The sequence below is a fragment of the Lontra canadensis genome, unplaced genomic scaffold, assembly GCF_010015895.1.
Source record: "Lontra canadensis isolate GAN:19392208 unplaced genomic scaffold, GSC_riverotter_1.0 scaffold59, whole genome shotgun sequence".
In the NCBI taxonomy this organism is placed as follows: Eukaryota; Metazoa; Chordata; class Mammalia; order Carnivora; family Mustelidae; genus Lontra; species Lontra canadensis.
In genome coordinates this window covers 3,608,342-3,628,557 of record NW_022631053.1, presented here as the reverse complement: position 1 = coordinate 3,628,557, position 20,216 = coordinate 3,608,342, and the positions used below count along the sequence as shown (strand labels likewise).

General features: G+C 40.5%; 1 protein-coding gene across 6 annotated transcripts in view; it reads right to left on the bottom strand.

Annotated features, from left to right (window-relative positions):
* Positions 1 to 6,032: 6,032 nt before the first annotated feature.
* The window catches only part of TFCP2 (transcription factor CP2), a 57,663-nt gene continuing 43,479 nt past the window's right edge, over positions 6,033 to 20,216 (bottom strand). The window contains exons 6-15 of one of the 6 annotated variants that reach the window (XM_032876787.1): positions 19,239 to 19,391; positions 18,061 to 18,171; positions 17,633 to 17,721; positions 14,700 to 14,766; positions 14,206 to 14,299; positions 12,957 to 13,047; positions 10,897 to 11,018; positions 10,339 to 10,481; positions 7,947 to 7,998; positions 6,033 to 7,539 (exon numbers count right to left, since the gene is read on the bottom strand). In XM_032876787.1, the coding sequence (XP_032732678.1) occupies positions 7,505 to 7,539; positions 7,947 to 7,998; positions 10,339 to 10,481; positions 10,897 to 11,018; positions 12,957 to 13,047; positions 14,206 to 14,299; positions 14,700 to 14,766; positions 17,633 to 17,721; positions 18,061 to 18,171; positions 19,239 to 19,391 (957 nt within the window). In that variant the 3' untranslated portion in view covers positions 6,033 to 7,504. Of the gene's footprint in view, positions 7,543 to 7,946; positions 7,999 to 10,338; positions 10,482 to 10,896; positions 11,019 to 12,956; positions 13,048 to 14,205; positions 14,300 to 14,699; positions 14,767 to 17,632; positions 17,722 to 18,060; positions 18,172 to 19,238; positions 19,392 to 20,216 lie in introns of all 6 variants that reach the window. The other 5 variants (XM_032876788.1, XM_032876786.1, XM_032876789.1 and 2 more) reach the window with 5 other exon arrangements.

Below are 20,216 nucleotides of genomic sequence, written 5' to 3'. Positions count from 1 at the left end.
CGGCCCATTGACCTCCCTGCAGTTCCTTCAACGATCATGCTCTCCCCTCAGGGCCTTTTCCCTAAAACACTTTCCCTAGCAGGCCACATAGCTACTCCTTAATTATTTGCTCAAATGTCCCCATATCAGACTTTCCTTAACCATTTTTCTATAATGGTGCTTCCCCTTAGTCTCTATCCCGCTGGCTTCTATTTCTTCTTAGCATTTACCACCTGATGTATATTTTTCAGTCTTCTCTCACTTGACTAAATTCCATGAGAGCAAGGAATTGCTTTGTTTACTGTATCATGAGCACCCCCTACAAAGCCTGGTATTTGATATTTAGGAACTCACTAGGTATTCACTGGATATTTATTGGATGGATGGCAGGACTTAAACTCAGGTTAGGCTGGTTCCATAGCCAAGTGCATTTTTCACTGCAACCAAGAACTATAGAGCCAGATCTGCTGGCTACCAAGCCATCTCAGTTTTAGAACTGAGAACTTGGCTAGCTTGGACAAAATACCAAAGATTCCAATCCTCTCACCTAGGTGACATCAGAGGCTCTATGAGGCCAGGAAACAACAGTGCAAGATGAAAAAGCAAATCACAAAAAAGCAGTCCTTAGCATACCATGCACTGACCATCTCCCTATCTGCTGAAATTTATCGATGATATAACATGTGATCCAGAGCCAGACAGCCTGAATACAAACCCAGTCCATCACTCAGCAGTAGTATGACCCTTGGTAAGGCATGTAACTTCCCTGTGCCTTAGCTTCCTTATCTGCAAAGTGGGGAGTGTCAACTATGTATCTCATACGGTTTCATGAAGATTAAATAGTTAATATAGTATAAAATCTTTACAATATAGCTGGTGCCATATAAATGTTCACCATTGTCTTTTCTGAATACACAGATAAAAGAGAAAGCCCCAGAGCACTCTGTGAGCAGAGTTACAAAATAATAGCCAAAAGGCCATGTTGGACAGGCTTAAAAAGTGTCTCATATGCCTATGCATCCACAGTTTGAGTCCTGGAAATTCATCAGAGTACCATCAGCCTCGATGCCCACGATTTGAAGGTTAATGACACCAAATTAGAAGATAGCCTAGCCAAACCAAAGTTGGCATACCCTTTGAAAACACAGCAGAATCCAATTTGGCAATAAGCTCTATATCAGTCAGAAGATCATCTGCACCTGTAGCAAACATCACAACTACATATCATAGAGTCACTTATTCACCACATTTCATTGTCTTGGTAGAATCACCAAATATGTTTTTACAGTGGTGCCAGTTTGCTCATAATTGCAATTCTGCCTCCTGCCTAAGCAGAACCTATAGAGGGCAAATGACCAGGAAGCTCAAATGCAGAACAGAAACTACAAAAATAAAGTGAAAAGAAACACTAATAGCCTTTGGTTTCTAATTCGAAATGTTACTGCTTTGTTCCAAACCACACTGCAACATACGTATGAACCAGCTCAGAATGCACAAATCACAAATGGGTGGTTTGTTTTAGGGACAAAAATGTCAAAGCAGAACAGGAAGAAAAGACACAAGCAAAAACAGCAGCTACAGATGAAAACCAAAGGTCAGATTTCATGTCCTGGGCGGTTTATAAATCTGTCTTGCAGTTACATCTCTGCACGTAGAGGTGGTTTGTAATCCATAGTATCCTAAGTTTATTGAGCAATTGGATAAGCGTACTAAACACAAAACTGTGCTTTATACTCAATATCCTTTTTTAATCTCCCAAACATATAAATTAAGTATGGTTTCCTTTTTAAGATGAGAAAGTTGAGGTTTAAGAGAATATTTTGTCCAAGGTCACATCGGGGAAGGGCAAGATTTGAGATTTGAACAGAGGCTTATCTGACACCAAAGTATATACTGTATCAACTATTCTTTACCACTAAAACAAGGTGGGGGGGTGGGGGGGAATAGGGTAGGGTGGTGAAAATTAATAGGTCAGAAGATACTATGTGTTAAACTTCTTAGAGAAAAAGAGTTAACCTGTAGATTTAGCCCTGAGGTTGACATTACTAATTTACATTTAATTATAATCCAAATCTAGAGAGGCAGGCATCTCTTTGTGACTAGTTACACAACAACAACAAGAGATTAGTATGCACAAATCTGGGGAAAAGTGCCACAGCAATTTAAAAGCAGAAACAATGAAGAAACTGTATGCTTCAGGAAGATTTCAAAAAGGATGCACACAAGTTGATCTATATATGTGCACAATACACACCCTTTTTAAAAAGGGAAAATAACAATCAGGTTTAAGGTGGTAGAGTGCAGGGGTGAATTTACAGAGGAAGTGAGTGTAAGTCCGAAGTTTGAAAGATGTGTAGGGAAAGACAAATTAAAAAATCAGTCAGAGGGCCCCTGGGTGGCTCAGTCGTTAAGCCTCTGCCTTCAGTGGCTCAGGTCATGATCCCAGGGTCCTTGGACGGAGCCCCACATGGGGCTCCGGGATCGGCGGGAAGCCTGCTTCTCCCTCTCCCACTCCCTCTGCTTGTGTTCCCTCTCTTGGTGTCTCTGTCAAATAAATAAATAAAATCTTTTTTTTTTTTTAACCAGATTTTAGGAAAAAAAAACCCCAACAGGAATCTGTAGCAATTAAAAAGAGGAATGTTTACCTCATCTTATACAAATATATGAAAACACAGATTCCATGAGAGAGACTGGTTAGTACTCATACCCCCAAAGAGCCCATACAGTACAAAATAGTACAATAATATAAATACAATCACATTTTAAAAAAACAAATAGCAAATTAAAAAGCAAATTTCCTTATAATTTACATTAATCCAATTGAAAATTTTAATTCATGTAGAACTTTTAAAACTCTGAATTTGAGAATGCAAATGCTATACTTAGGTACAATTTGTTGATTAGGCCTCTGTTCTTAAGGAATAACACAGAGGAGACCTGGAAGTAAAAAGGAAAGGTGAAGAAAAAGAGGAGGAAGTGGAAATAGATGGACGTTTAAGGTCAAAGGTAAATACAAGGTCATTAAACAAAGCAAGAAGGAGAAATAAAGAGGTAACAACTCAGATAAAAAAAAAGATGCTGATATCACATAGGGCACCTTTTTTCCATTCCATTTTGCCGTGGTAGTAAATTCTTCCTCATTTAAACCTTAGAGCTTGGGTAGTGAAACAAAAATTTAACCACAAACTAAAAATAAATATTCTAGCTTTAGGGAAAGCCTTGGCCTACAAATGAGAACATAGATCATTTTTAGGAGAAGCAGAAGAATGATGCAGGATAGTCTGTATGAATTAGTATATAAGTGATACAGCTAGGTGGGGCATTTGTGCCATTCCTGTTTGAAACTGGTGTCCTGTTGAAACTGGTGTTCTCGAAACAGACCAGTAGAGGCCACAAAACAGATCAAATTCCTATAGAGGAACCATCCATAGCCAAAGAAGCAGAACAATTCATTAAAATGATAAAACAGCTCAATTTCAGCTCTCTGATCAAGCTATCTGGCATTGTTAGGCATTGCTGGAGAGAAAAGCTACAGTGAAGAGGGATAAAATCAGTCTTGACTTCACATATTTGTACCCCAAATTTGTTACTTTCAAAACCAAGAGCTGACCTTCATTCAATCCTTCACAGTAGTTTACAAAACAGCCCAAATCTCTGCAGCAATCCTGTCCAAAAGACTTGCTGAGGAGCCTGGGGGGCTCAGTCAGTTGGGCATCTGCCTTCCCCACAGGTCATGGTCTTGGGGTCCTGGGATTGAGCCCTACATCGGGCTCCTTGCTCAGCGGGGAGCCTGCTTCTCCCTCTGCCTCTGTGTGCTGCTCCCCCTGCTTGTGCTCTGACAAGTAAATAAAATCTTAAAAGAAAAAAAAAATTGCTGAGGAATACTTAAGGACAAAGGGTTGTTAGAACACTCCTTATTAGCATAAATTAGAAAGGACTAGTTCCATTTTGCCAAGCCCTCTTCACTCACCAAGCTTCCCCATGCTCCTTCAACCCAGTGGTGAGACACGCTCTACCCCTCACAGCATTCCTAGTGCCTGACTCTGCCTGGAGTCCAGGAATCAGAGGATCTGCCCCCTTGTGTGGACCCCTCTCCGGTCTCTCAGGCTCTGGTTGTCTTGTACTTGATGTAAGGTCCTCTCTTTCCAGCCACTGTGACCATTTTCATTTCCCCACCCATGAAATAGCTTCCTGAATAAATCACTTATGTGGGTAAACATTCTTACTAGGCCATAATATTGGACAATCTTATTTTTAATAGCCGTATTTCTGTAATGACTAGGACTTAATCCTTGGGAGTCCTGCAATGACCTACCCACCCTTTCATTTTCCAGTAACTCCCTTTTAACTCTTAAGTCTTTATATAGCTGATTCTTCTAGATAGAACCTATCCCTTGAAGGGAACAGTACACACAATACTCAAATAGAAGCTTGCTCCACTCCTCAGGAGGGTCTAAATTGAACCGTCCTCCTTCTCAAATACCATCACTCTAACAAAGCCAGTAAACCATCTACTCAGTTTAAATATCAACTGGCACATTGTTAAAAAGATAAAATCCTAGGACTGTATCTTAGAGGCACATGCAAAAAACTTACAAAGTTACATTTTTCAAAACCCACTTAACCTAAACAACATCTATAGGGAATGGCCATTTTTAAAAAAGAATGATGTAGAACTATAAATTCTAATAATAGAAAGATGTTCAAACTAGGTTAAATACAAAAAGCAAATAGCAGGCCATTAGTGTAACATGATCCCATCTGAGTGTGTGTGTGTGTGTGTGTGTGTGCAAGAGAGAGGGAGGGAGATGGGGTTTATTTTGCAATGATTCTCTCTTTAAAGATTTTTTTTTTTTTGACAGAGAGAATGAGATCACAAATAGGCAGAGAGGCAGGTAGAGGGAGAGGGAGAAGCAGGCTCCCCCGCTGAGCAGAGAGCTCAACGTGGGGCTCAATCCCAGGACTGAGCTGAAGGCAGACACCCAACACTGAGCCACCCAAATGCCCAATGATTATCTCTTTAAAGTGGGACTAGGAGGTAAGTAGAAAAAGTTATACTCCTCTTTATTGTTTGAATTTATCATTTTGTGTATTATTTTCATAACAAAAGCTAGTTTAAGATTTTCACTGAATTGAAATGGATCAATATTGGTAAATGGATGTGATTCTTAAAAGCAAGTTGAATGATCACAATGTTCTACCACTATACCAATTCTTACCAACTGTATAGCATTGGCCCTATAACTACTTCATAGAGCTAAAGAAAGCCTAAACAACTTCCTGGTTAATTTGGGACCCGTGATTGCAAACTTGTATAAATTCATTTCTTTTTTTTAAAAGATTTATTTATTTGAGAGTGAGCATGCACAAGTGGGGATGGGCAGGGGCAGGAGGGGAGAGAGAAACTCTCAAGCAGACTCCCTGCCGAGCACGGAGCCCGATGCCAATGCCAGGCTGGATCTCATGACCGAGATCATGACCTGAACCAAAATCAAGAGTTGGACGCCGGACTGACTGAGCCATGCAGGCAACCCTATAATTTCTAAAAAATATACATATGTATGTATTTTTTCTATAGTAAATTTGAAGACTACTCTGAAAACCTCTAATAACCCTAAGTAAATTTGTGGTAATATAATGTAATTTGTGGTAAATATAGTAAAAAGACTTCTGTATGTCATTTGCAGTTAAGAAGAGTCACAGATTCAGAAAGAACCTTAAAAGTCATCTAGTCCAACCCTCCCAGCCTAATATTGACAGGATAATAAAAAAACAAAACCAACAAACCAAAACAACCAAAACCAAAGAACTAACAGCAGTCTGCTGAGGACAGAACTGACTTCACTGAAACGGAGAAGTCCCAGGAACATAATACAACCAGAAATGTCCCCCTTCTGAAACAGGGACATCTGGTAATCAATACTTTCATTTAAAAAGTATTTTTGGCCTAATATGTCAAGTTACCCTGGTCAGTTTTTAAAAGTCATTTGACTTCATTTTCCAGTTTCAAAGTCCTCCATTTGTTTCAAACCAAAAGAAATCAGACCATATTATGGGTTGTTTTTAATGAACAAAATTCTTTGTATAAAAACATTTAAACTTTATCAAATGCTTTAGAAACACACACGCACAGATCCAAATCCATTACAGAATCTTGGAACATTATCTTTTTTCACCTCAACATAATGTGTAAAGGGGATTTCTGGATAAAACTCTACATGTGAATAAAGACAACCCGTAGTCTTACACATTTGTGCACATACACACGCACACACACGCACAGACACACACACGCACTCTGTAGGAACTAAAATAAATGGGAAGAGTGTGACTAGGGTCGGAATGGATTTCTCATGAAGCTTATATAAAAGAACACCACGTAAGTAAAAGAATTTCCTATGCCAAGGAGAGATGCAGAGAGGGGAAATGGAAAGCAGGGGCTGGCCAAATGCATGAATAAATAGTCTGAGAAGCTCAGTCAAGAACAGTGAATTTGGGGAGTCACGGACGACCCCTCATCTTCACCACCTCAGTCTGTGACTCTGACAACTGATGATGCTTCAGAAGCATGTATGTTCTCGGGTTTTGTAGGTCTTGATTTGTTCTTCATTATTTAGGTGTGGTTTGTCCCTGTCAGTGGTTAATTCCTCAGCTGTCACGTGGCGTTGCGTCCTATCCGCCGGCAGAGCCACGGTCAGAGATGGCAGCGAGCACAGGGTGTCATAAGGGTGGCATCGTGGCTGGCAGTTCAGACAAACCAGACTGCCCAGGTTTGGATTTCAGCGACGATGCTTGCTAGCTGCCTGTCGCTTGGCAAGCCCCTTAGCCGCTCTATGTCCATGGCCTCACCTTCAATTAGGGATCATTCTTACTTACTTCATAGAGGATTATTAAAGAGGAGTTAAACAAGGTAATCCACTTAAAGAATTTATCACACTACGAGGCACAAGTAAATGCTCAGTAAATGTTAGCTAAAATTACTATTAGTCTTGGTATCACAGGGCAACCAAACGAAAACTTCTATTTCTGTATTTCTCCTCTTTGATGAGGTTTTCAGGGGCCGACTGTGGCAAAAGCCAATATGTATGATGCAAAAGAGACTGAGGATCTAGTCTTAGGAATATAGATGTTCACTTTTATATTAGAAAAAAAATTACATGGCTCCGTATCACAAAATTTAACATCTTTCCATTAAACATCACACAATTCTCATCATCGTTATGCACTACGAACACCCTAAATGGTGTGGAGTTTCTAATGTTATGCAACAACAACAGAGTCCATAAATTCTAACTAAGAAACAGCTGCAGAAATGCATGTTGGGCAATAATCTGTGTGTGCCACAAGAGCCCGGGCCGAGGGATGGCTGGGATTCTGCCTCCACGGCCTGGACTCCCCCACACACAGTCAGATGGGTCAGGTTCCTGCAGACCTTCCAATCTCCATTAGCGAGCGACTCCCTTCAGGAGGGAAGCTTCCGAGGGGCGAAGGAAGCAGCAGCCACTGAGGATAGGATACCCGGCACCTACTTCAGGATGATATGATAGCTATCATTGGTTTCTGCTGTAAAAGAGAGAGAGAGTAATCTTTAGTCAGCTCTAAAACACAGTGGGAGATAAAAAAAAATATGGTAAGGATCTTTTGAGAAGGGGAAAAAAAAAAACAACCCACCAGCAGGACAAAGGGCAACATACTTGTTATCACACAATACTTAGAATAAATACGCATTATAAAAAAATCATGCCTTAATCTCCTCACTTGTCCACGGAAGGTGGGAGAGTGGCAGAGTCATCAGTCCGTTCTGATAATGGCAAGACGCCAATTCATGCAAAGGAACAATCTCCAAAGACATCATTTTCTCTACCTCAGGTACAGTGGTTGATACTTTCCCTCTCTCCTCAAAGTTAATCATGAAAAACATCTCTTAAACTCCTCAGAGAGAGGCATCTGTCTTACTATTTTATTACCTTTCATTGTGTCCAGAATAAAACAGGCTTCTTCCTGAAAGTTCTGTATCATCTGAGAAAAGCAAGAAAAGGTGCTAATTATTAAAAACTTGGATTTGCTGCAGTTATTGAGACTATATGACTTTTTATTATATTGGACTTACGGAAAAAAAAAATCCTTTGTTTTCTGCCATTCAGGTTTTAAGTTTTAAAAGCTAAGCAGTCTAGGGGTACCTAGATGGCTCAGTTACTAGAGCATGTGACTCTTAATCTCAGGGTCGTGAGTTTAAGCCCCTGCTGGACATTGGAGCTTACTTTAAATAGATAAAATAAAACAAAACAAGATAAAATAAAATAAAAACTAAGCAGTCTAAAACAAGTGATCTTAAAATTATAGGATCCATTTTTCCTGGATTTTTTCTTTTTTCTTTTTTTAAGATTTTAATTTTTTTATTTGACAGAGACACAGGGAGAGAGGGACACATGCAGGGGGGGTGGGAGAGGGAGAAGCAGGCTTTCTGCTGAGCATAGGGCATAGAGCATAGAGCCCTCTATCAGGCTCTATGCTCAGCAGACTTTCTGCTGAGCATAGAGCCTGATAGAGGGCTTGATCCCAGGACCCTGGGCTCATGACCTGAGCCAAAGGCAGATGCTTAACAACTGAGCCACCCAGGCGCCCAGCCCATTTTCCTGGGTTAACCCCAAGACATTGCAAGGGTACACAGACACCGGAGGCCCATTTGGGAGAACTGACTTTCAGGGCTTCATCTCCCATATGTACACTTTCCCAAAACTGCCCAAGCACCTCTTTGGTTTTCCCTACCCACTTTGCCTTCTAAACTTCCTTCTCCCATTTTATAAAATAAAGGCATAAGTTTTACCATCCTGGAATCCTACCAAGATGCCTTGTTCCAGTGTACAAAAGCCTCCAGGATGCCAAAGTGTGACAATGTGAACCTTAATGACTGGGTAACAAAGTCTTTTGTGAGTCATGTGGTTTCTAATTTTTTCCTTGCACCAAAACTGAAGACCGACTTAATCACAAACTGTCAAATGATAGGTGATTCAAAATAATTCTCTGTAACGTCACTATCTAATTTTTTGGCATCTAACTCTAAAGTTTAAAAAAAAAAAAATCCAGTGCTGTTTTTTTTTTTTTTGAAGATTTTATTTATTTATTTGACAGAGAGAGATCACAAGTAGGCAGAGAGGCAGGCAGAGAGACAGACAGAGGGAAGCAGGCTCCCCGCTGAGCAGAGAGCCCGATGCGGGACTCGATCCCAGGACCCTGAGATCATGACCCGAGCCGAAGGCAGCGGCTTAACCCACTGAGCCACCCAGGCGCCCCAGTGCTGTTTTTTTAAAAAACTCCATCCATTCCCATCTGTCAATTTGTGTGAATCAGATTCCATAGCATTATATTTGGGGGAATAAAACAGAACGGAAGTGGTGTTGAACGCTATTTCATTCTAGAAACCAGTAGCGAGTACTCATCTATACATGAATTAATGTGGGCAGAGCGGGTACGGAATCAGACAATCCCATCCATCTCTTTAACAGATACACTTCTAACACATTTTTCTTAATCTTTAAAAATTTACCAAAACACGTAATACATTTATGTTTATTGATTATATAATTATGGTGGTCATTCTATTCAGAAGAAATGATTTTTAAATTTTTATTAAAACAAATTCTTTTGTTGAAGCAAATTAGTTTCAAAGAAATATGGTAAGATAATTAACAAAAGATGTTTGCACATAAAAGCAGGTTATGGTAAGATAAAATTCTATGGGAGAAGTGAATGGAAATAGGAGTTCAAGGAAACAAAGAGATGATATAAAAACTCAAAGGAGGGACGCCTGGGTGGCTCAGTTGGTTGGACGACTGCCTTCGGCTCAGGTCATGATCCCGGAGTCCCGGAATCGAGTCCCGTATCGGGCTCCCAGCTCCATGGGGAGTCTGCTTCTCCCTCTGACCTTCTCCTCGCTCATGCTCTCTCTCAAATAAATAAATAAAATCTTTAAAACAAAACAAAACAAAACTCAAAGGAAAGTATATTCATGTATTTTTAAAGACAGTGATGGTGGTATTACATCACTCTTCTATTTTGGTTACATGGAATATAGTTAGAAAAGTGATGTAACCATTTCATTTTTAAAGGTTATATAATATGCCCAGAAATGACATATTTTGCAACTATTTAAACTTAAAACAAAAGATTTTAAGTCAACCTAAAAATGTGCAAGGGGATACATGGTTTTTAAAAATTGTTTTAGAAAGTAAGTAAGCAAAAACATTTGAAAAGCCCTGGTCTAGTAAACAGAGCCTGTGCCCCAGGAGGATGGCTCTTGCTTCTGTCACGTGCCCTGACAAACTGTCATGTGGTGATTCAGCTGTACTGAAAATCTACCTCATCACTAATGAGCACATGGATTCCTGTTGGCCCCTGCTTGTAGATCTGGCTGATCTGGCGAGGGGAAATGCTGAAGAGCTGAGCGATTTTTTCTGTCAGTTCAACAGCTGTCAGTTCTTCTAGATAGATGGCGTGGTACACTGCAAAAGGGACAGAGCAAAGGCAATCAGTGCAGGTTTCTCCGCTCTTAAAGGTAACCCGATCACGAGGAATGCCCACCTTCCTAAAGGACTCACAGACTGAGTTCAAACCCTGGCTTGGCCACCTGCTGGCTGTGGGACTGGGGTGAGTTACTTAACATGCCTAAGCCTCATTCTCCATCTGGCGAGAACAGTAAATGTACTGCAGAGAAGAGATACTGGTTGTAAAAATTAAAGCGTGTCACTGTGCTGAGAATAGTGCCCGGTACGTATGAGGAACTCAATAAACGTGACCAAGGACCATTCTTCTAGCAAATGCTGGATCTGCCGTCTGAGGACTTCCCACCGCACGGGCTTACACGTCACCTCCTCCCCCTTCCGGAATGCGCGTCCTGGCCTGTCCAGAACGACCTACCGAAGAAAGTACCATTTGAGTCTCCGTCCTCATGCTTCTGCTGCTGCTGCTGCTGTTGCTGCTGCTCCCTCAACTGCAGGGATTCCTGACAAACATAAATGGTTAGCCTTGGGCGCACCATCCTGAGGAGGAAAACAAGGCTGTTAGTCTTGCGGTTTTCGTGGGAAGCACATTTTAAAGGAGAACTTGTGTGTCTAGGTTAACACTGGAGAGCGGAGTTGAAAACTGGCAGCCCATGGGCCAAGGAAGCTCGTTTGCTGTCTCCTTAGCTCTCCACTGGGGCGTATGTGTGTGCACGTACATGTGTGCATGAGTGCGTGCGTGCATTTTAACTAATTCATTCCAACATCGTATAAACCTCTGCCATTTCGGCCTTCCTTGAAAAAACAGATCTGGCAATCTGAGACCCTTACTCTTAAAAGGAAACGACTGGGTGTTCTCCTTGCATGATGCACGCATTCTTCAGTAGACTCCAGATTTGACTGTCACTTGTTGACGTGTGGCCTCTGTGTCATTTGGGTTTATGACCTTTGATGTAAACATTAGAAATATTCGAAACGTGTGAGCCACTGTTGCATGGGTCTGGTTCAACATACACCTTCTCCTTAGAAGCACCACTATAAAACGGAGAATCTTATTTCCCTCATTACTGTCTCCTAAGTAGCCTGAGCTTTCTGTCCCTTCTTACTTCTTAGACAATGGTATTCAATTACCTCTTGATCTGATCATCTCATTCCTATTTCAAAATGCTCTTTTATTTTTTAAGAGAGAGAGCACGTGTGTGCGTGCATAAGTGGGTGGGAGGGTTACTGGGGCGGGAGCAGAGGGACAGAGAGGGGCTCAATCTCATGACAGTGAGATCATGACGAGCTGAAATCAAGACTTAGACACTTAACCGACTGCATCACCTGGGCACCCCTTAAATGCTCTTTAAATAATATGTTAAAAAAATGAAGATCCAATTGTTTTTTTCTCCAGATCATCCACCTCTGAATTTTTCCTCTTTAAAATTTCCAAGATTAGAGCCAACCTGATTCAACAATCCTCGTGATGTACCCAAACAGAACAGTTCACAATCTGTTTCATTATTTAGTCACTGATTTGGTACGGTGGCAATAAGCTGTATGTTTTTCCCATTAATACTATTACCTACTTGAAACTGAAAAATCCTACTTGAGACTGCAAATTACTCAGTTTTATAATTTGTGAGTGGACACTTAAGTAATTCCTATCCAATTCAAGAATGACCACATCTCTAGTTAAAATGGACTCGGGACCTTTGCACCTGTTGCTCCTCCTGCCTGGAGTGCTTTTACCTCATATGACCCCATAGCTTCCATCCTTCTCATAATTCATTCAGTTTAAACACCCCCACCCCACAGAGGTCTTTCCTGACCATATTCTGTGTACTCCACAGGTTATAACTTTGTTTTTGCTTATTTGTTTGGTTTTTCTTCAAAGCACTTATCACTATTGAAAATATTCACTGTTCATATTTTTATCTCTCCCCATTAGAAAGCGAACTCATAATAATGGGTTCCTTGTTGGGTTTGCTCACCAATGCATCCCTAGAGCCTACAATAGTACCTGGCTCATAACAGGGATGAGTATTTATCAAATGAGAAAACACCTAGAAATGAAAAAATGGGATATCATGAGGAATTCCTTGGATCAACTGTAGGAAATGATATTTTTCATCTTCGTTTATTTGGTACATAGCTGGCATTCAAAAAAAGAATGTTGTTTTTTTTTTTTTTTTAAAGATTTTATTTATTTATTTGACAGGCAGAGATCACAAGTAGGCAGAGAGACAGGCAGAGAGAGGAGGAAGCAGGCTCCCTGCCGAGCAGAGAGCCCGATGCGGGGCTCGATCCCAGGACCCTGGGACCATGACCTGAGCTGAAGGCAGAGGCTTTTACCCACTGAGTCACCCAGGCGCCCCCAAAAAAAGAATGTTTTGACAAGATGTAGTGAGCTGTGCAAAGAGTACTGTGAAGAGTCCCTGAATCCCAAAGTATCTGAAATTCAACCTCACTGATATTTTTACACTAATTACATACCGGCCTTTTAATGCATTAAAAAGTCGGATTCCATCGGCAGGGCCACAGATTTGGATCACATCATCTCTAGTTAGTTTCAATAAATCTGCCCCTGGAATAAATATAAGAAAATGGGTGATAAAGGCAAAGGCAGTCTTTCTTAATGACCACTGAAGTGACTGTTATTTATTTATTTATTTTTTAAAGATTTTATTTATTTATTTGACAGAAAGAGCACAAGTAGGCAGAGAGGCAGGTAGAGACAGAGGGGGAAGCAGGCTCCTCACTGAGCAGAGAGACTGATGTGGGGCTCGATCCCAGGACCCTGAGATCATGACCCAAGCTGAAGGCAGAGGCTCAACCCACTGAACCACAGAGGTGCCCCTGAAGTGACTGATATCTTATAGTCCAAATCTTTTGCATGGTACATAAGCCTGTCCAAGATCTGGCCTCTGTTTCCTCTCTCACCTCAACTACCACCCTATTAACTTATCCACTTAGCCCTATGCTTGCATCATACAGATGACGTCAAAGAGCAAGTTGTTCCTCCTCCCTGAAATATCCTTCCACTGTCTGACCAACAGACTCCTCCTCATCCCCCAAGATTTACCTCGCGCATTACACGTGTTCCCTAACCACAGACACTCCCCCAATACCCAGCTTCATACCACTTATCGACTGCATCACAACTATTTACTTATCTTTTTCAGGGTTTTAGTTTGATTTTATTTGGGTTTTTGATTTGGGGTTTTTTTGTTTTTTGGGCTTTTTGTTTGTTTGTTTGTTTTTGCTACTAGATGGTGAATGATGAGAAAGTATGCCTTACCCGTTTGTGTATTCCTACCATACCTGGTACCCAGAAGGTGCTAAATAAAAGTGGAATGTTTAAATAAAATACAATATAGTTATATCAAGGGAGAAATTTCAGACTACCTACAAATGCCCTTGATAAAACACTGTACAGAATATACATTTTAAAAAGTATTGTATAGAATAAATATTTTTAAATTAAAGTGAATTTAAACTAAGAAGTATCTCTTTTTAAGTATTTCACAGCACAGATGCTGCTGGTGAGAAAGTCTGAAGGGTTCTATGAAACTCACTTAATCCTAAAAATGTACAAAGATCTCTCCTTCCCTCCCTCACTCGCTCCCTTCCTCTCTCTCTCTCTCTTACACACACACACACGCCCTCACATGGATACTAGGAGGCTCTAGAATGTAAAGGAATATCCTGTGTTGGGAAAAACAAAAGGACAAATAAATTTAACCTGAGAAGTTTGTAAAAAGCCTTGTGAACGTAGAAAAACGATTTCGATGCAACCACTGCTGAGCTTCCTGAGGTGTGGTTGTTGGCAAAAGGTTCTGAAAGAGAAAGCACGCGTTTTCTTTTTCTTTCTTTTTTTAACTAAAGAAATTTATCTCCTACATCATTAGGTAACACAGAGCTAAACACACCCACACTCAGGCAGGCCTAGTTTGCTTGGAAGTTATTTATACCTCATCAATCTTCTTTCCCTAACCATGCAAGAAGCCCATGGAATTCCATCCTTATCTTCCTTACTAGACCATAAGCGCTTTAAATCCAGGGGTCCTGCAATAGCTTTTTTCACTTCTCTGATCCCCAGCATAGTATCAGGCTCACAGTCAATATTCAATAAGTGTCTGTTTCCAATAAGTGAATAACTATTACTCCTTAAAAGTTGGGCATTTCTACTGAACTGCACAGTTATCAAAGTATTAGTAGACATTGCAAATGACTTACATTTAATTTTAGACTTACATCTGTGACTGGAGGGGGTGGCTCTGGCTGGTGGTTTGGTGAACCATTTCTAAGGAAACATTGAAAATGAAAAGGATGAGTCCATGACACATACAAGGGTTCATCATCTCACAGTAAATCTCAAGCCAGAGATTTTTTTCTTTTAAGATTTTATTTTTAAGTAATCACCACACCCAATGTGGGGCCTAAAACTACAACTCTGAGATCAAGAGTTGAGTGCTCCACTGACTGAGCCAGCCAGGCACCCCTCAAGCTAGAGATTTAAAGGAATCTGTACTCTCTCATAAAGTAGTCTTAGTCTGATAGTCAATCCTTCTATTATCTGTTAATGTAACATTAAGATTATGGGGAGAGGGGAAGAAACTGTCACTTGCAACATTTTTTTATTATTGGACAAATTGAAAAAATATAAAAATTTCAGTAAATTGGGATTCATCAGATAAAATTATGGCATGAAGAATACTTAATATAAGAAATTTATAACAGAAACAAAAATATCAGAAGATAAAAGTAATCAATATATTACTACTGTATCAAATATATAAATATACACACAAACATATACAGGAAAAAAATAACAGAAGAAACTTTATGCAATGCCATGTGATCACATACATTTATAATGAAAACCAAAATAATTCTTTTTCTTTTTCTTTTTTTTTAAATTTTATTTATTTGACAAAGATCACAAGGAGGCAGAGAGGCAGGCAGAGAGAGAGAGGAGGAAGCAGGCTCCCCGCTGAGCAGAGATCCTGACGTGGGGCTCGATCCCAGGACTCCGGGATAATGACCTGAGCCGAAGGCAGAGGCTTTAACCCACTGAGCCACCCAGGCACCCCCAAAATAATTATTTTTAAAAGAGCTTCGAAATTAGTGCTGCCTAATTAACGATCCACAAACTATTTCTACACCCTCTGTTTTTCCCTATATTTCCTTTTGTTCTAAGGATTGTCCCTATTTCCTAATGCTTACTTCTTTTATGGGAGAGAAATTTGAGTCTAATAAAAAAGTAATGACAAAGAGAAGAGAAAAAAATTTTAAAACACAACTCTTAAATCCTGTAATATTTATAACTGCACAGGGGAGCTGGCTCAGTCAGAAGAGTATGTGACTCTTGTCTACGGCCATACCACCCTGAACGTGCCCGATCTCATCTGATCTCGGAAGCTAAGCAGGGTTGGGCCTGGTTAGTACTTGGATGGGAGAAGAGTATGTGACTCCTGATCTTCGGGTTGTAAGTTCAAGTCCCAAGCTGGGTACAGAAATTACTAAAAAATTTTAAAAAAAACATAAAAAACAAAAATAAAATTGCCTCTAAGTAGATTGCATAATCCATTTGGATGGTAAGATATTTTTCTTTCAAAATAGGTGTTTCTTTTTTTTTTTTTTGCCTTAGCTGCAAAATTCAAATTCAGTATTTGAATTTAGTAATTAACTTACCACCAGATCCTACTTATCTATTCCCTCTATAACTTCTACCTATTTTCATTCTTAACTGTTATATTTTGAATAGTGAAGTTACCTTAATTACTTTTAGAAGCAGACTGAACATAGAACCTTACATAGATTAAAAAAAATTACAATAAAAAAAATCACACATTCAGTAGCCTATTTCAAATTTCAATATGACCTATGTGGAATATGTATTAAATGCTAAGACTAAAGACAACTTATTTTAACTGGCATAGGCAACTGTACCAACTTTCAAGTATCTCTGATGATAAAAGACAATAAAGTAATATTAAACACATCCCATAGAGAATTCTAAAACTTCATTTTACCTATCACCGCCAACCTTCTTCCCCAATTATCAAAGATCCATAAATTATTAGGTATCAGGATCACTCTTAAAAAGTAACAAAGCAGGGGCTCCTGGGTGGCTCAGTCGGTTAAGCCTCTGCCTTCGGCTCAGGTCATGGTCCCAGGGTCCTGGGATAAAGCCCCACATCGGGCTCTCTGCTCAGTGGGGAGCCTGCTTCTCCCTCTCCCTCTGCCTACTCTGCCTCCCCCTCTCTCTGTCAAATAAATAAATGAAATCTTGGGACGCCTGGGTGGCTCAGTTGGTTAAGCAGCTGCCTTCGGCTCAGGTCATGATCCCAGCGTCCTGGGATCGAGTCCCACATTGGGCTCCTTGCTTGGCGGGGAGCCTGCTTCTCCCTCTGCCTCTGCCTGCCATTCTGTCTGCCTGTGCTCTCTCTCTCTCTCTGACAAATAAATAAATAAAATCTTAAAAAAAAAAAATAAATAAATAAATAAATAAATGAAATCTTAAAAAAATAATATTATTAACAAAATAAAAAGTAACAAAACAGATCTTTGCGTTTGTTTAACTGTTTCTGTTCCTGAGGACCACTCTGGTAAAAGTATGTGCAGGAAGTGAAATGACCACAAGATAAGCAGTGACAGGGAGGAGTGAAAAGCCCAGAAAGTAAGTCTCTGGATCATGAAAAACTGACTATAAGTGCTGTTTTTTTTTCTTTAAATGCGGTTTTCTTTTTTTTTTCTTTTTTTAAAGATTTTATTTATTTATTTGAAAGACAGAGATCACAAGTAGATGGAAAAGCTGGCAGAGAGAGAGGAAGGGAAGCAGGCTCCCTGCTGAGCAGAGAGCCCGATGTGGGGCTCAATCCCAGGACGCTGGGATCATGACCCGAGCTGAAGGCAGAAACTTTAACCCACTGAGCCACCCAGGTGCCCCTAAATGCTTTTTTCTAATAGGAAGAAAAAAGAGGAGAAAGGACTGCATAAAACTCTTTCCAGTCACTTTTGAAGATAATCCTCAGTGAATCCATGGATCCATCAAAGAGTGACCAAATAGAAAAACTTACTGATTTAGAAAATGTTTCTATATGAGAAGATAATGAAAGAAGACATATTTAGGACAAACAAAACCTAATTTCATTTCCCACACTTACCCTTCCCCAAGAGAAAAACTGCTGTGGGAACTGTTGAAGCCGGGTGATGGGGAATTATTGACATAAGTGATCTCAGGCCATGGAGAACACTAAAAACAAAGAACAACTTAAACACGGAAAAAGTGCATGTGACCCCAGTGTCCCCCCAAAACATCGTTTCTTGAGTAACACATCTTGATTGGCATATCTTAATTGTACAGAGGTCCCTATAATGAAGAGAAAAAATACCCCGGACAAGTAAATCTTGACCAGGCTAGAAGTTATGTTTGTTTGTTTTTTTAACTGAGATATAATAGACATACAACACTGTATTAGTTTCAGGTGTACAACATAACGATTTGATATACATATACAGTGTGATATGATGGGATTTTCCTTTAAGAACAGAAAGTACTAACTGACATCATCACCCGAAGAAATCTTTTCACCTCTGTGAGTATAGTTGTCTCATAAGAAGGCTGGTATTTCTCCTTTTCGTGAGGTGTCCGTTTCTCCATTTTCTCCCGATCTGTTTTTTGCTTTCTGTCTGCACCTTTGGGCTGGAGAGAGCAATGTTTTGTTTTGACTCATCAACTTTTGACCCAACAATATTATTTCTAAGAGCTTAAACAGTCCCATGCGAAATAAGGATGTAGGTACAACGATGTAAAGACAAGATGTATCCTTGCATCGAAGTCTGAAAAGCAAATTTAACTGTGGATGGAGCTGAAAAAGAATGAGAGATCTATAGCTGTGGACATGGAAAGATCTCTAAGCACACAGCTAACTGAAAAAAGGCAAGCCTCATAACAATTCATACAGTACAATCCTATTGATGTTTCGAAGTAAATATGTGTATACCTATGTACATGGGTATATAAAAGCACAAAAGAGGACCAAAAGGATACATGCTAAATTGTCACAGTGGCGACCTCCAGGTCACCAGGTCGCCAGGAAAGGTTGGGAAGTCGGGGTAAAAGGGGTAAAGGGGGACTTCGGTCTGAATACATCAGTATTAATCAACCTTTTGCAATGATAATACATTTATCCATATGATAAAAACAAATAAAGACCAAATTAAGAAAAGAAAGCCAAGTACCAATGTAACCAAAACTATTAACATTTCATAATCTTGTGAGCCTTTACAAGAGCTTGTAATCTCAACAGACTTTAAGAGCTCTCCGTGAGGGACGCCTGGGTGGCTCAGTTGGTTGGACGACTGCCTTCAGCTCAGGTCATGATCCCGGAGTCCTGGGATCGAGTCCCACATCGGGCTCCCAGCTCCACGGGGAGTCTGCTTCTCCCTCTGACCTTCTCCCCGCTCATGCTCTCTCTCACTGTCTTGCTCTCAAATAAATAAATAAAATCTTAAAAAAAAAAAAAAAAAGAGCTCTCCGTGAAAATCCATGTTTTAGCCCCTGGCTCCCTGTCCAAGCTCCTCTTCTGCCATGCCCATCCCCATATAAATTCATTACCAGGAATCGCAGGGACGATCTGAAGAACTGTAGCCTAGACGAAGTTTCCACAGTCGTTGAAAAAAGACAAGCTGACTTCGACGTAGTAGCTAATGTTAAAACTGAGAGATGAGGGGAAAGCGTACAAGGGACAGCAGAAGGTCCAGGGATACCTTGAAGACTTTGATCTGGCAGCTGGCTGAGTGTAAGTGCTCAGTATATTCCCCGTTTTCATTTTCCTTGAAGGTGTCGATTTGTACTCGGAACGGCACTCCCTTTTCTCCTCCATGCTTCCTCATGGTGAACTCTGTGCTAATGCAGTGTACCTATGAGAAATACAGCATCCAGGTTTCAGTACTGCCAGCTAGCCACATCAGTCAACAGTATTTTCTGAGCAACGAACAGCAAAACCTTTAAAAACACTATGAACACGCATTAAAAAAAACCTTTTATGCTAGGTGCACCTGGCTGGCTCAGTCGGTAGAGCACATGACTCTTGATCTCGGGGGTCATAGGTTTGAGCCCCACATTGGCCATAGGGTTTACTTAAAAACGTCTATGTAGGGGCACCTGGGTGGCTCAGTGGGTTGAGCCTCTGCCTTCGGCTCAGGTCATGATCTCACGGTCCTGGGATCGAGCCCCGCAACCGGATCTCTGCTCAGCGGGGAGCCTGCTTCCCACCACCTCCTCTGCCTGCCTCTCTGCCTGCCTGTGAGCTCTGTCTGTCAAATAAATAAATACAATCTTAAAAAAAAAAAAAAAAAGTCTATGTAAATAAAATCTTTTAAAAAAAGACTTTTAGGGGCTCCTGAGTGGCTCAGTTGGTTGAGCACCTGCCTTCAGCTCAGGTTGTGATCCTGGGGTCCTAGGATCGAGTCCCACATTGGGCTCCCTGCTCTGCGGGGAGCCTGCTTCTCCCTCTGCCTCTCTCTGTCTCTCATGAATAAATAAATAAAATCTTAAAAAAAAAAAAGTTTAGGGGTGCCTCAGTTAAGCTCTGACTCTTGATTTCAGCTCAGGTCGTAATCTCAGGATATTGAGATTGATCCCTGGGTTCTGCACTTAATTCGGAGTCTCTGAGATTCTCTCTCTTCCTCTCCCTCTGCCCCTCCCCCTGCTTGTGTTTGAGTGCTCTCTCGCTCTAAGAAATA